Source organism: Colias eurytheme, chromosome 15, assembly GCF_061535395.1.
Source record: "Colias eurytheme isolate Ceu_HAF_F1 chromosome 15, ilColEury1 Martin Lab GWU primary, whole genome shotgun sequence".
Classification (NCBI taxonomy): domain Eukaryota; kingdom Metazoa; phylum Arthropoda; class Insecta; order Lepidoptera; family Pieridae; genus Colias; species Colias eurytheme.
The window spans coordinates 3,996,702-4,011,994 of NC_142994.1; the positions used below are offsets into that span (position 1 = coordinate 3,996,702).

Here is a 15,293-nt window from a genome sequence, read left to right on the forward strand (position 1 = left end):
AATAAAGATTAATTATAGAGAACTTGCATACTTATCAATATTACAATTTATATGATTTATTTATTTATAATTGACTTTATTCTAAAAAGTACGATAATTTCGAACCAAAAACGCCTAATGTACGATAATTTTACGCCCCTGGTACGATAATCAGCTCACTTCAGGTTGCTAACACTGACATACACACATGCAAGATTAATGATTATTTAATTTTCATATTTTCGCAAGATTTCTACTGTTAATTTGATTTCGTTGTATTAACTTTTAGTTTCAATGCGCTCTACGATACAATTATAAATGAACACACTTAACATTTGGTGGATACATTTATAATATTTAATTAAAAAGGGAAATTCTGGGCTATTGTGCTTATGCATTCGAATTGTTATATTATGTTTCTATTATTTTATTTATTACTCCCTTAATTATTTACCTTGTAATATAAATGAGTTAGTGTTATCCAACGAATAGAGAAGCTTTCCGGTAAGAAATCGTTACTATGTAGATTTAAAAAATATTTATTATTCATTTATAGTTCCGCTTATTATATAAATTCAAATTTAAATTTTCAGTTACAAATGAAAACAACAGTTCATGAAGCTTTTATTTTGGAGTATATCGTATTGTTCTCTTAAATTTGCTAAGATATGGAAGTTGAAGAACCAAAATCAAAGAAGCAATATAAATGTGCACATGTTGGCTGTACTGCTGAATTTGATAGACCTCATAGATTAACACAACATCACTTAACACATTTTAACTATGTAAGTTCTATTAAACAATCCTTAATTATCTTGAGTTGATACAATAACATAATATTACTATTTATTGTTAGAAACCATTTACCTGCGTTGAAGATGGGTGTGGAAAATCATACACAAGCAAAAGTCACTTAGAGAGACATATAAATAGTACACATAGAAGCTATAATGCAGATGTATTGTATACGTAAGTATTTATTTTGTATTATTCAAAGGGGTCTGTAGTAAATTCCTTATTTTAGAGACTTAAAATAATTGTCTGTGTTAAATTAACTTAAATTTAAAAGAAATGAACTTGTTTTTTATTCATCGGACTTCTTCATCAGCCAGCCAGAGTCACAAATAATTGAACTTTTATTTAAACAATGATAGAAATATATTATTTACAGTATACTAATCTTGTACCTTAAACATAGCTACATACATATGGTTTTTTCATCACTGTAATTAATTCTAAGTAAAAGTTTACAGAACAGAAAAGACAACTGAGAGTATTTTGTTATTGTTTCAGCTGTCCAAAGTGTTTAAAACAATATGCAAATAGGCAAAATTTAAAAAGGCACTATAAAATACAGCATCTTGACGGAACCAAACCATTTGCATGTGAACAGTGTCCACTCTCCTTTAAACATAAGCATCAATTTAGCACCCATATGTATCATCATACAGGAATTAAGGCTTTCAAGTATGTATAATTTATTATTATAATATTTACTATTTTACCCTAACTAAATAATCATTAAACTATGATTTAAATGGACACATTAAATAAGAGAAAGAAATCTTGCCTAAAAGCAGTGATTTTATTTCACAGTATTTCACAAAGTAATTTCTAAAAGTTTCATACATGTAGTATATTGTGTATGTTTGTGTGTGTATGTTTTAGGCAATATATTGACATTCTAAATATTGCAGTTGTCCAATGTGTCCAAAACAATTTGTGACTATAACGGAACAGAAGAAGCATATAAGAAACCATAAAGTGTTCACATGTGAGCATTGCAATCAACAATTTACAAGATGGACGGATGTATTGCATCACAAGCAGACAAATCATCAGTCAGAAGGTATATTATTTTTCTTCAAATACAAATCTTGAAGATATAATAAGTTTTCTAATTATGTTGTTTCATTATTTTTATGTCTTGTATTTTGCAAGAAGACCTCATGCAAATCACCTCATCTGCCTATAGTCTTGCAACTGATTTCAGATCTTCATCAAGCCATAAAATATTTTGTAAGATTTTTAATATTTAGCCTATTTATAATTATGTAAAAAAATGCAATACAAAGACATGGATGACTATGATCTTGCTAGACATAATACCAAAAAAAACAGTATTTTAAGAATAACATTATTATTTTCAGAATATATATGTGATGATTGTGGAAAAACATTTAACCGAAGACAGCACATAGTCCGTCATGTTAAACTTCACGCGAATTCCAGGGAAAATACAAGTTACTTTTGCCCTTTTGAAAATTGTTTTAGGTAAATTGTTTTGAAAATTGTGTTTAAAAATAAATTCATTTTACTTTTTATTATTTCCCATAATATGTTCGAACCTTTTTTTATTTCTAGGCATTATTCAAGGAACAGCAATTTAAAACAGCACATACAAGTAAAACATGAAGGGATGACATTTAATTGCCATCTTTGTGATGCAAAATTGACTACAATGGTAAATTTTATTATTACTCAAATTTGTAGAAACTAAATGAAAACCGGAGTAAAAGATGAAAATGTATATTTATTTTAATTTACAGGCAAAATTGAATGAACACATAGAAAGGCACAATCGTCCTGCAATGTATAAGCCACCAAAGACATTAGTTACAGGTAGAAAAAAACGCAAAGATGCCTATGTTCCAAGGACAAATACAGCCCTAAAATTAGCAGGACTGCACTGTTCCTTTGAACAAAATCCATATAATATGGCTCAAGGTGGAACTGTTGAACCTAATTTAGAAATTAATGGAGGTGTTAACCAGCTGTGTAATATAGGAATCCAACACGAAAATCCTGTAATCATTTGATTTTAAAACTGATTAGTTAAAAATTGTGATAGTACCTCGAATGTACAATAAAAAAATATTTATAATTAACAGGTACTTTTATTTTAAAGCTAATGTTATAGAAGTCAAAACAGTCTTGAGTCTCGCATGTTTGTACAATTTGCCTTAAAAGTGAACGTACAGTCCCCGGCACGTAAGTTGGAAAGGTTTTGGTGTAGTGGGGGCAAGTTCGCGCATCCTACACTTAGTGGAACAAAAAACTGGTCACTTTTATTGATTGTTATTATGGTTATTGCCATCATTTATTTTTAATCTTGTAGTTAAACAAAGCGGAGGAATCCGTGACATTTAATGGGTGTTATAAAATAATATTATGCAATTTTTTATTCAGTAAAATAAAAATATTATTATTAAAAATTATAAGTTCTCGTCGTCACTATCGGTTAATAATACTGTTACACCTGGCATCAAACTAGAACTACCACCTGAGCTGGTGGAAGGAGTTGGCTCCTCATCCTCGACAAAACTATTGTAATACACGTTACAAAAACTAAAGTTAAAACAACAACTATAACACTAATAAAGCCAAAAAAAAATCAAAACTTAATTTAAAACTGAACTCGTAACAAAAAGTCAACAAAAACAAAGGGTACAACTTTCGTGCACGCAAGTGTAATCGGGAGCGAACGGAACGTAGACGCGGTGCGGGAGGCAAGGGTCGACTGACGCACCAATAGCGAGTCGTGATCGGCGCTACGTTATACCCCGCGTCCCGCTTGACCACCAAAGAGACCTAAAGAACGACTTCTGCGCATCTAACGACTCTTGCCAAGTTAGAGCTAGCGCGCACGAGCAACTTTGTCTCCGCAACTATTTTGTCTCTCCCATCAATTTGTATGGGGAGTTGCGTCGCTACGTGCGCGCACTTTCATACTAGCCCATGGGTGGAGCGACAAAATAGTTGCGGAGACAAAGTTGCTCGTGCGCGCTCGCTCTTACGTGCCGGGGACTGTACCATGCTTATTCGTTACGTTCTTGTCGTTCGATGTAAATAATCTATGCAGTTGACCTATATACTCTGTGGTTATCAGTCTGACATTTGTGTCACTGTCATGTTCAAAACTGACACATGAAGCCAACAGACAACAGCTGGCATATCTAATTATCTATTATCATTTTTAAATCAGCTGTTGCCGCTTTTGGCTGCAGTTACAGTGTATATAGTTTTATATTCTGCTGTAGTTTCTACAGTAATTAACTTAATTACGTTCAATATATACCTGTATATACGTTAATCAATATAAGATTGACCTAGTTAATATTTGCTTACTAATCGTTTCATACAATAACATTAAGTGTTACGTCTTGTGCTTGCACTTTATAAAGAAAAATAGTTTTTACAATATTCAAAGAATTTATTGCACATTCCTAGTTACTAATTATGGAGTTCACTTTAAATGTTTTTACATTGAACTGTTGGTGTGTATATTTCTTTTTCATCCATAAATACTTTTTAATAAATCAACATTTACTAATTATTCACTCTTTATTGTTTAGGGGCATTCCATTTGTATCAAAAAACCGTAAGGAACGAATGGAAGCAATAGCAAAATATTTACTCACTAGTGATCATAATATAGTGTGCCTGCAAGAGGTTTGGAGCGAACAGGATTATTTATATTTCAAGGAAAACATAAGTACTGCCTTTCCACATTCCCATTATTTTTATAGGTAAATATATAATATTTTTTACAGTTGAAAAGAGATTGTAATATAATTAATTTATGATTTTTAGATTAAAGTATTTTTGTTTAATATTATGTTAGTTTTTAATTATTATATACATGAAAAATATATTCTAAGATGTTTATAAATAATATGAAATCTGCTGATAAAAATATATTGTATATTAATATTTATAAAAAAAAAATTTTTATGATTTTAGCGGTGTGTTGGGTTCAGGACTGTGCGTGTTCTCTAAATGGCTCATACAAGATGTTTTCTATCACCAGTGGCCGCTAAATGGCTACATACACAAAATACACCATGGTGACTGGTTTGGAGGCAAAGGGGTTGGCCTGTGCAGAATAAAATACATGGAAAGACTGATAAATGTTTATTGTACTCATGTAAGTAATAAAAAGATAAAGCTCTTGACATGATAACACTAGCTGAAATAATCTATGAATTTGAGTTTATCAGTGTTCAATGACTGGTAAATTTGTGAAATAATATTTGGTACCTAGTATTTAGTTTTTATATACAGGGTGTCCCAAAAAGTAGTGATGAACGAAAGCTGGGAGGTAGAGGACCAAGAGGGCTATCCGAATCACCCCCATGTGTGTTATGCGATTTTTCGTATTTTCGGAGTTATTACATTTTTTTCAATTTTTCATCTATCGCCGAGTACGATGAGATTTTTATTTATGGTGACGTGAATTATTGCGCTAGATGCTTGATTTTTTTTGTGTTCTAAGAAGAAAGATAGGCCAATTCAGTATGGTAACATTTACTATCGTTAGATCTTTGAATAGAATAAAAAAAACAATTAAATGCCAAGAAAGATAAAATTACCCAGTATGTTCATAACTTCAAGGGCCCATAAAAAAATAAAATCACATAAAAAAGGTTTTCCATTTGGCTTTTAAAAACTTGCTCTATCGATCAGGTAGCTACCCTAAAAATTTCATTTTATTATTCTGAAGGCTTCAATCGAAAAATTGAAATCTAAATGTGGTAAGTGGAAATTTTTTATTAACATGATGATCATTAAAACCAATAAATAGGTGTTAAATTATCAGAATTTTTTTAAAATAGCCCCGCTGTTGCTCAATGCAAGTGCGACATCACCGTAAAAAGTTGTCTTTTTAATGTCTGAATGCTCTTTTATCATTTTTAATGGTTTCTTCTGCAACTATGAATTTCCGGGTTATTTCGTCCAAATTGTGGCATTCTCTCAAGTGGCCGAGGTCTTTTTAGTATCCCCATTAAAACAAATCAATGGGGTTTAGGTCGAGGGACCGTGGAGGCCAGGCTTTAAAGCAGGCATCACCGGCGCATGCGCAGGCTGCAACGACCAATCCATCTTTCAGAGTATTTTTGCCCTTTAGCCTGGCCTCCACGGTCTCCGGACATAAACCCTATTGAATTTTTTCCGTGGAAATACTACAAAGACGAGAGACTGCCACAATTTGGACGAAATAACCCGGAAATTCATAGTTGCAGAAGAAACCATTAAAAATGATAAAAGAGCATTCAGACATTAAAAAGACAACTTTTTACGGTGATGTCGCACTTGCATTGAGCAACAGCGGGGCTATTTTAAAAAAATTCTGGTAATTTAACACCTATTTATTGGTTTTAATGATCATCATGTTAATAAAAATTTTCCACTTACCACATTTAGATTTCAATTTTTCGATTGAAGCCTTCAGAATAATAAAATGAAATTTTTAGGGTAGCTACCTGATCGATAGAGCAAGTTTTTAAAAGCCAAATGGAAAACCTTTTTTATGTGATTTTATTTTTTTATGGGCCCTTGAAGTTATGAACATACTGGGTAATTTTATCTTTCTTGGCATTTAATTGTTTTTTTTATTCTATTCGAAGATCTAACGATAGTAAATGTTACCATACTGAATTGGCCTATCTTTCTTCTTAGCACACAAAAAAAATCAAGCATCTAGCGCAATAATTCACGTCACCATAAATAAAAATCTCATCGTACTCGGCGATAGATGAAAAATTGAAAAAAATGTAATAACTCCGAAAATACGAAAAATCGCATAACACACATGGGGTTGATTCGGATAGCCCTCTAAGTCCTCTACCTCCCAGCTTCAGTATATCACTACTTTTTGGGACACCCTGTATTATATGTATTTGTTTTTCCCATATAAACAAAAGAAAAAAACTCCCATTTCCAGAGGATTATGATTATACTAGCTGAATTATGCAACTTTGTTTGCTCTCAAAAGGTTGTTCATGCTCCCCTGCAATTGGTCGTAGCGTGAAGTTATATATAACTTACTAGATTTCCGCCCGCAGCTTCGCCCGCGTTTTCAAAGGAAAACCCGCATAGTTCCCGTTCCCGTGGGATTTCCGGGATAAAACCTATCCTATGTGTTAATCCAAGTTACCCTCTATATGTGTGCTAAATTTCATTGTAATCGGTTCAGTAGTTTTTACGTGAAAGAGTAACAAACATCCATACATCCATACATCCTTGCAAACTTTCACCTTTATAATATTAATAATAGGACATATATCATACTTATTATATTTTTATTTGTTTATAATTAACATTCTAAACACACTTATGGCTTCTCATATATTAAAAAAATCCCAGTTATCTATGTAATGAAAGCTCAATAACCACTATGTATGTTTTGTTATTAATTCCTTTGTTTTATGTTTCATTGTAATTGAAGATATTAATTGCAGTTCAATGTTAATTTAACACAATGCTATCATGGACTCATTAACATATCTCCTATACAAACAAATGTAATTGATAAAACATGTATACCTACTTGATGATAAAAATTATTATGGATATAAATAAAAAAAATAAAAATATCTTTATTTGCTCAAATGTGGTTCACAAGTTATTACTGTATGGAAAGTACCTACAGCACTTTCGCCAGTTTTACTGGCATGCAAACATAATTTCACAGCTCTGCATAATCAAAAAAAAAAAAAACAATTTTATTACATAAACATTATTATAGTTAAGTTCAAATAGCTATAGAACACTATTTTTATAATGGGTATTATTTTAATCAGATGGGTATTGTTTTATTTTATTAAGGGCCTAATTTTTTTGTAAGCTCACTACAAACTATCTCACTCAATAAATTCAATGTTCCAAAAATTATTTAAAATATGTATTAGTAAGTATATGAAATTTTTATCCAGTTACACGCAGAATACAATGAGAATGACATATGTAATAAATTCATTGTGTTTAATTATGTAAATAAATTCATTTTAAGGGCTTAATTTTTTGTAAACTCTCTACAAACTATCTCACTCAACAAATTCAATATTTCAAAAATTATTTAAAAAATTAGTAAGTATTTGAAATTTTTATCCAGTTACACGCAGAATACAATGAAGATGACATATATTTGGCGCATCGAGTTCTGCAAGCACATTCCACGGCTGAGTTTATTAATCTTACCTCACCACCAGCTGACATATCTATCTTAGCGGGAGATCTCAATACTGCACCAGGAGAACTGTCCTTTAGGTAATTTCTGCAAGTCATTTCTGCTATAATAATTTGGATTTTTCTATATTAAACATTTTGATGCAATACAAACTTAAGATTAGATACCTAAATTTAATAAATTTTGGTTCTTGATATATGTACGAATATCAGTTTCTCACGTAAAAAAAAAGCTATGTTATGGTACATAAATTATTTTAATAATGGAATTTTTTCTTATCAGTTCATATTTTATTTAGTTGTAATTATTTAGTTGTATTTTATTTGTTACAGATTAATAACACAGATACCAAACTTGATAGACCCAGGCAGCATTGGAGCAGCTGGCGACGGCCCAACATCGATAAAAGCAATAGGGACATGTGATAATATCAACAATAGTTATTCTAATCCTAAAATAGCAAAGGCCTGTCCAGAGGGAAAGAGAATTGATCATATATTGTATCATGTAGATCCTGCTTGGGAGGTAATGTTTTTTTATATGCATATTTTTTAACAGTTTTCTTTAAATATTAATAATTTCTTATTAATAAGAAATTTTTAAATGTACATTCGTAGTAATGTAATGGACAGACCGTACTTAATCAGACCTACTTGTCATAACAAACACAATAATGAAGCTATTAAAAACATATTAAAAACCATTTATTAACATAAATAATTCTATTTCAGGCCGAGGTGATTGACATGAAAAATCCTCTGGAAGATAGAGTACCAGGTCAAGACTTTTCATACTCCGACCACAATGCTGTATCTCTGCAGTTGAAAATAAAACCGTCAAATGTTAAAAATAAAATACGATCACAGAGTTCAATTGATAGTTATGATGATACAATAATAGAAGCAATCAAAGTTTGTAAGGAAGCAATGGTGACTGTAGCTAAATCTAAAAAGTTGTACCTTTTTACCGGAACATTGATTTTCATGTTTCTCCTTGGTTCAGTCGGATTTTGGCCCAATATCATAATTGCAGATGTAATTAAGATTCTAATGACCGGTGTATGCTTCTATTATATAGTAATGGGATCACTTTGGAATAGAATTGAGATGAACAGTTTAAAAGCTGGTTTGACAGCATTGGAAAATTTCAAAAGTAGCAGAAATTATGATTTGGGTAAATCGAAATATTAAATGGAGCGCATTTATTCAACAGAAAGGCGATGAGATTTAATTCCTATACAGTAATATATTATAACTCATCAGTATTTATATAATACGTATTTTAGTTTAAGATGGTTACATATCCATTACCAAAAAAAGTTTATTATAAATAAATAAAAAACTTATTAGAAATGTAAGTCACGTTTAATCTGTTATATATATTTGATTATGCAAAATAATTATATGTTTTTGTTCTGAAAATTGTTTACTTAAATTACATACTTAGCTACCTACCTACTAAAATATTAAATCCATAATATTATATTAGAAATGACTTTTTTGTATGCATTGTACAATTTACATATTTATTATGATCAACCGTTATACCGGTATACGTTTTATTCTTAGCTACCTATTTTGTTGAAAATTAATTTTCCATCATTCAATGAAAGAAGAGGAGTCATAGGTAATTATCAAGATTTTAAGAGATTAAGCTTTATTAACTGTAGGGGTCTGTGTCCCTGCGATTTGTGTTGTTGACCCCTACAGTACATTCATAATTCATAATATTTTTATAAAAGCTATTTGTACCACTTTGTACTTAGCCAATAATTAAATGAATATTTAAGTGATGCTCATGTGTTTAAGAATATTATATCGAATGTATGTGATACTATAATAATTAAATTTGCATTTTATGTACAACTACATGACTTTAGTTATAATTTTCCTGTTTATAATAATTATAAGAAATAAATGAAATTCGCAACTTAGAAAAACTTTTTATTTCATACAACAACGCAATGCAATTACATCCTTTAACAATATATCACATTCCAGATTATTCACCATAAAGTTTTTTTTTTTATCCGCCCAATATTATGCATCCAAGTACTATAAACTTGACACTTTATGGCCAGAAAAATACTCCAAAACGAAGTTATTCTAAAACTTAAGATACAAACAACACAATATATTATAAGAATCATATCTAGGCAATTGAAATAAAAATAATGAATATAAAATTTTGATATTTTGTACTTAGTACATTACTTGTACAAAATCATTTATTAAGTTCATTTTTCATTCTTAACAAAATCTTTTATTTATTTTATTTTAGTTCATTTTAGATTTAATTAAATGCTCAAATGATTATAAGAAACGAACGAAATTAATAGTAATGATTATTAATTTGTTCTTCCCATTAAATCATAGGTGTTATTTTAGCAACTGGGTTATAACTATGATTATGTTTCATGTTATGTACATTGATATTTGATATAGTATATCATAGCCTAAAATTGCACTCGATAGTTATTTCAAAGTAAACAGCACACAAAATACTCTGGTTAAGTACAGTTGTTTGACGAAATGTAAATAATTGTTCTAGAAATTTGGAATGCAATATTAATACTTAATCTAGCGAGATAAGACTACTATCACTTCAGTTATAATATATGAAAATCAGTATCCCATAAATATTGTGATTCATAACGAAATATATCAAGCATTTCATGCAATATATTATTAAACTTTCGGGTCAGGCGTTTTGTTATCGTCAGATATATCGAGTAAAGGGTCAGTTTCTGAATTTAGTGAGCCAGTGGCTATGGTATTTTCGAGTGAGCCATACACGGATGGTCTAACTTCTACTGAAGGCGGTTCAGTTGCTTCTACCGTCAAGTCAGGTGCAGAACTTGATGCATCCTGTTCAGTTACCAATCTCGAACTCTCGTCATACCCTCTTGTCATGTGATACTGCGTTTTACCTCGTAATCTCCTACTGAATGAGCTTCCTGAAATTCAAATAAAATTTGTAAATTTACAAAAACTAAATGGCAGGTACCTACTATTGTGTTATTGTTTATGTCCATTAAGGCTGCTTTTGTTAGGAAAAAAAAATGTATAGGAGCTATGTTAATCATTGGATAAAGTGATCTAACTACTCACTTTTCCTATCTAGCAGCTGTTTATTCTATTCATTGCAGGATTACAAAGCTATACACAGATAGTCTTACAATACGGAAGACGCGGGTTCGAATCCCGCTCGTGATCGAATTTATTCTATTACTAGCGTTCCGCCCCGGCTTCGCCAGTGGTACATATCTCGCAATAAAAGGTAGCCTATGTTCTTTCTCAGGGTCTAAAGATTATCTGTGCCAAATTTCATCAAAATCGGTCCAGTAGTTTATGCGTGAAAACCATACATACATACAAACCTTTCCTCTTTATAATATTAGTATAGATAATATTAGTATAGATTTAAAAATTTATAGTCTGACAATAAACAACTGTTTCTTAAATCTTACCCACAACACCAAGGTGCTCAGATATATCTCTCTTCACGTCAGACACGTCCCACATAGCCAGGAACGAGCCGAGACAAGATGGCGACGGGTCCAGTGGCGATACATACGGCTTGTATGAGAAACTGTAGTGATGGGCAATCGCCGCTAAGAACATCTCTATACATATAAGGAAGTCCTGAAAAATATTATTCATTTGATAATTGGATTCATTATAAAAGAAATGTATTTTCAATACTATTTAATTTTAGTTAAACTATTTAAATATAAAGTTCATAAATATTTCATTATTTTAAAAGAAAGCAGTGCTATGTAAAATAAAAAATGAGGGTTGAATTGTACCTCACTATCCATATTATATTCTATTTAATTTTTCAAATATTTATATAAGGGATTCATTCCTTCATTAGGATAGGAACTAGTTATTAGTACAAGGAAAATTATTAAATCCCATATTCATGAACAATTAAATTGCTATCTTATTTTAGAGGTCAATCAACTGACATTTATTCAGAGGCAATAGGCAATAGCCATGTTTGGATATCTGTTAATATTAATAGATAAGGTGGTGGTAAACAAAGTGCACAGACCTGTAATTTGGAAGACATAATCTTTATCTTGTCTTTATCAGAAATATCAAATATTGTTGATATCACTCCACAGTATACCAAAATATTGATGATTACACCTTGGCTGAAAATTAAATCATACAAAACTTTAAAAATATATAAAAATAAAGATACATAAATGAATTAATTGTAAGATTCTAATCTACTAAAGAATTTTTCAACTATGTACAGTCCAATTTAACACACAGAACCAGTTTGATTTCAACACAGATAAATTTCAACAGATAGTAAAGTAACTTGTTTCCTCTAATTTAAATAATACTCACAAGAATGAGAAGAATACAACAGCCTTGATGCATAGGAATTTTCCAATGGGCTTCATTGGTTTTAGCTCAGTCCTATTGGCTCGGTAGAATAGTACCAAGCAGTACATAGCCACAAATTGTGAGAAATTATTTATAGCAATCATGTAAGGAAACGCTACATTGGGACTAAAGTCACTCTCGCCATAAACACCGCAGAGCTCACATATCATTGATATTACTGTTGTTAGAGGCCTTACAAGTGTATATTGCAGGATACCATGCTTACAATTATGAATGAATTCACTGAAAACAATTTTTAAATCAATTAAATGGTAAAAACATGTTTTACTGATAACAATTTTATATTTTTCAACAAATCTGTATATTGTAATTTGATAAAACTGAGTTAATGTTTGTCTACTAATTGAAATAATCACTACTCTCTTGACTTGTTTTTAACATTATTAAAATTCAATTAAAAAGTGATTTATTGTTTGATTGCAACTAAGAATGTTTATGAGATAAGGAGGTCATTATTACTTTTTAGATAAACATATTTATATAATTTCAGACAAACAAGATGAAAAAAATCATTATTACCTTTTCCTCATCGAAATAATAATAAGTCAAATTGTATGTTAAATATTCAAAATATAAGTTGTGGATTTTTTCAAGTAATATTATGAAATAATTTTGAAAACAACTTTACAAAAGATGTAATATTTCACAATAGGTAAAGTCATAAATTAAAAATAAAATCATTGAACACCTTACCTTCCCATTTCCCATGGGGCCAAACAACACAATGGGAATATATGATAGACTTGTGGTTTTAATTCCAATGAAGCTTCAAGGTCATTACCATCATTGAGGTAATTCAGAAGGTATTTCATAAAATTATAAATTACATAGGCTTCATAACATTCTCTCAAAGAGTCCATATAAATGGACTGCTCAGGAAATTCCAATCCAAGCCATGCATTTAAGGCATAAATTGGTACCATCCATAAGATCCTGCAAGTTTAAGGAAAATGATTCTTATAAGGAAAAAACAAATATTAAAGACAAGAGCTTAAAAATTACTGACTCATGGATAAAAAAATATATTGGGAAATTTTACAGGAAAGCACTACTTTTTGTTAACTTTCACTCACCTTATAATGTGTTTTTGAAGGGAAGGTTTAGTGTAATGGACTATATGTTGTGTAATCTGCCAAATTGATATTGGCATGGCAAGGAGAACAAACCCACCAGCGACGAGGGTTCCTTGATCTGATTTTGTAAAGCCATTTTCTATGGCATGTACAATGAGCGTTGGCACTAATACAATTACCAACAGGATATACGTAGCTATAAAGAAAGGTCGTATCCATAGTCTCCACTGGCCAAAAAACGAACTAATTGGTGGTGTGCACATTTTTTACTCTTTTAATTACGTGCTTATAACTTTCTTCACCCGACAAACATGTCCATTACAGAAAGTCACTTTCAAAGAATAATTAAACAAATTGTGATTCATATGGATGCACAATAAACAACACTTGTAAAAAACATCAACATGTAGAAATTTTTTAATAAGTATATAATTATTTTTAATTCACTTTTTATTTATATTTTGCACCTATTCACTTACAATGAGGTATTATTTTTACCCACAATCCACATAAAACTAAAATATTTTCGTCGAATACGAACAGTCAATATTGAATTATGAATATTAATCACTTTTTGACATTTGACAATATTCTGATTTGACAATTGAGTATTGACACTAGTACACACAGACAGTAGGTAGGTACATATTTAAGCGTCTTATTCACGGTCAATCCCCGACGTACGTCGGCTCAAGGCCGCGGTGCTGGATGTATCCTACTGACGATCGTGCGCGCATCAAGCATGGCTAGGGTTGCCAACTTTTATTTGAAGAAATAGAGTATATCTGATTTTAAAGGAGGTAAATAAAGAGTAAATAAATATTTTTAAAAATATATTTTTTTGTACTTTTTGCAGTAACTAAGAATTTTTCATTATTTTTAAATGAATTATATGAATCCAAACATTCCAAATCTAAATTTATGTATTTCAAGAGCTCATTTTTAATTAATTTTTAATGAAGCTCGGTTTCTCTCTTCCCGCCACTTCACATTCATGACCGAAAAGACTCTTTCAGTAAATGCTAAAGTGGCGGGAACAGAGAGTATATAGCTAATCATTTTTTTAAACAAACAAATTCGTCAAGATATTTTTTTTAAATAAATTGCCATTTTTCTGCAGTGGACTTTTGCATAAAATCTGTGTTATTCAACAATTCGCCTTGGAGTTCTTTTAAAATAATAACTTCTGAATATAAACTGTCCATGTGTACAAGGTTGATCCAAAAGTAATGATAATTGGGATTTCCTGTGTACATAAAAATAAAAAATAACCGTTTCTTGCTTGCTCATGTACTCACTAAGTTATCACAAAAAAATCATATCAATAGGCCACGTTTCCAAGTATTTACATTAATTTCTGATGGCAACACTAATCTGCTGTACGTCCGCGCTATTCACTGTCCATCTGCACGACGTTCGCGGTGGTGGGGGTGCTTGCTGGATGAAAAGTTGGTCGTGCACATCCAGCAAGATAATAATAATAATTATTGACGTACGTCAACGCTATTCACTGTCGTTTTGCGTCGTGCATCGTGTATGACCTTGGCGGGACGTACGTCAAGATGGACCGTAAATAAGACGCTTTAGTACATGGTAGGTACACACACAACTTAAATATTAATATGGATAAGCATGACATTTGTATACGAATGATCGGTCAATTATTCGAATAAACTGAAATAATGTCCGAATTATTTCATACAATTATTACATTTTTATGGTTTCTGCCTTCTACTAGCATCAAAACTGCAAAAAATCTCTAAACTATACCACAACAGAAATGAACAAATTTTCATGCTTTTATTACCATAATAATTGTAAAATAAAAGAAAAACAATTAAACTATCATAA

General features: G+C 30.9%; 3 protein-coding genes across 3 annotated transcripts; 2 read left to right on the forward strand and 1 right to left on the reverse strand.

Moving 5' to 3' along the window:
- Positions 1 to 183: 183 nt before the first annotated feature.
- Positions 184 to 2,899, forward strand: LOC149902198 (uncharacterized). The gene is made up of 8 exons (XM_090110045.1): positions 184 to 483; positions 573 to 764; positions 836 to 948; positions 1,273 to 1,446; positions 1,677 to 1,828; positions 2,130 to 2,253; positions 2,344 to 2,443; positions 2,529 to 2,899. The coding sequence occupies exons 2-8, from the start codon at positions 648 to 650 to the stop codon at positions 2,796 to 2,798; spliced, it is 1,050 nt and encodes a 349-aa protein (XP_089966171.1). The 5' UTR covers positions 184 to 483; positions 573 to 647; the 3' UTR covers positions 2,799 to 2,899.
- A 1,031-nt stretch (positions 2,900 to 3,930) lies between these two features.
- Positions 3,931 to 9,597, forward strand: nSMase (neutral sphingomyelinase). Its single transcript, XM_090109853.1, has 6 exons — positions 3,931 to 4,256; positions 4,335 to 4,508; positions 4,723 to 4,906; positions 7,874 to 8,028; positions 8,281 to 8,473; positions 8,680 to 9,597. Exons 1-6 carry the CDS (start codon positions 4,219 to 4,221, stop codon positions 9,136 to 9,138), a joined length of 1,203 nt encoding a protein of 400 aa, XP_089965979.1. The 5' UTR covers positions 3,931 to 4,218; the 3' UTR covers positions 9,139 to 9,597.
- A 792-nt stretch (positions 9,598 to 10,389) lies between these two features.
- LOC149902200 (transmembrane protein 184C) lies at positions 10,390 to 14,021 on the reverse strand. Its single transcript, XM_090109854.1, has 6 exons — positions 13,443 to 14,021; positions 13,063 to 13,302; positions 12,310 to 12,591; positions 12,005 to 12,107; positions 11,418 to 11,592; positions 10,390 to 10,904 (listed from the first exon to the last, which is right to left on the reverse strand). The coding sequence occupies exons 1-6, from the start codon at positions 13,703 to 13,705 to the stop codon at positions 10,636 to 10,638; spliced, it is 1,332 nt and encodes a 443-aa protein (XP_089965980.1). The 5' UTR covers positions 13,706 to 14,021; the 3' UTR covers positions 10,390 to 10,635.
- Between the last annotated feature and the right edge of the window lie 1,272 nt (positions 14,022 to 15,293).

What these genes read in the sequence shown, in the direction of transcription:
- nSMase (XM_090109853.1), top strand. Translation starts at nt 4,219, where the DNA reads ATGGAGTTCACTTTAAATGTTTTTACATTGAACTGTTG. An exon ending in GTTTTTACATTGAACTGTTG is followed by an intron (nt 4,257 to 4,334) that starts GTGTGTATATTT and finishes TTTATTGTTTAG; the next exon opens with GGGCATTCCATTTGTATCAA. An exon ending in TAAATGTTTATTGTACTCAT is followed by an intron (nt 4,907 to 7,873) that starts GTAAGTAATAAA and finishes ATTTTTATCCAG; the next exon opens with TTACACGCAGAATACAATGA.
- LOC149902198 (XM_090110045.1), top strand. Translation starts at nt 648, where the DNA reads ATGGAAGTTGAAGAACCAAAATCAAAGAAGCAATATAAATGTGCACAT. An exon ending in AATGCAGATGTATTGTATAC is followed by an intron (nt 949 to 1,272) that starts GTAAGTATTTAT and finishes TTATTGTTTCAG; the next exon opens with CTGTCCAAAGTGTTTAAAAC. An exon ending in ACAGGAATTAAGGCTTTCAA is followed by an intron (nt 1,447 to 1,676) that starts GTATGTATAATT and finishes TAAATATTGCAG; the next exon opens with TTGTCCAATGTGTCCAAAAC.
- LOC149902200 (XM_090109854.1), bottom strand. Translation starts at nt 13,705, where the DNA reads ATGTGCACACCACCAATTAGTTCGTTTTTTGGCCAGTGGAGACTATGG. An exon ending in CTTCAAAAACACATTATAAG is followed by an intron (nt 13,303 to 13,442) that starts GTGAGTGAAAGT and finishes TTAAACTTGCAG; the next exon opens with GATCTTATGGATGGTACCAA. An exon ending in TTATGTCTTCCAAATTACAG is followed by an intron (nt 11,593 to 12,004) that starts GTCTGTGCACTT and finishes AATATTTTTCAG; the next exon opens with GACTTCCTTATATGTATAGA.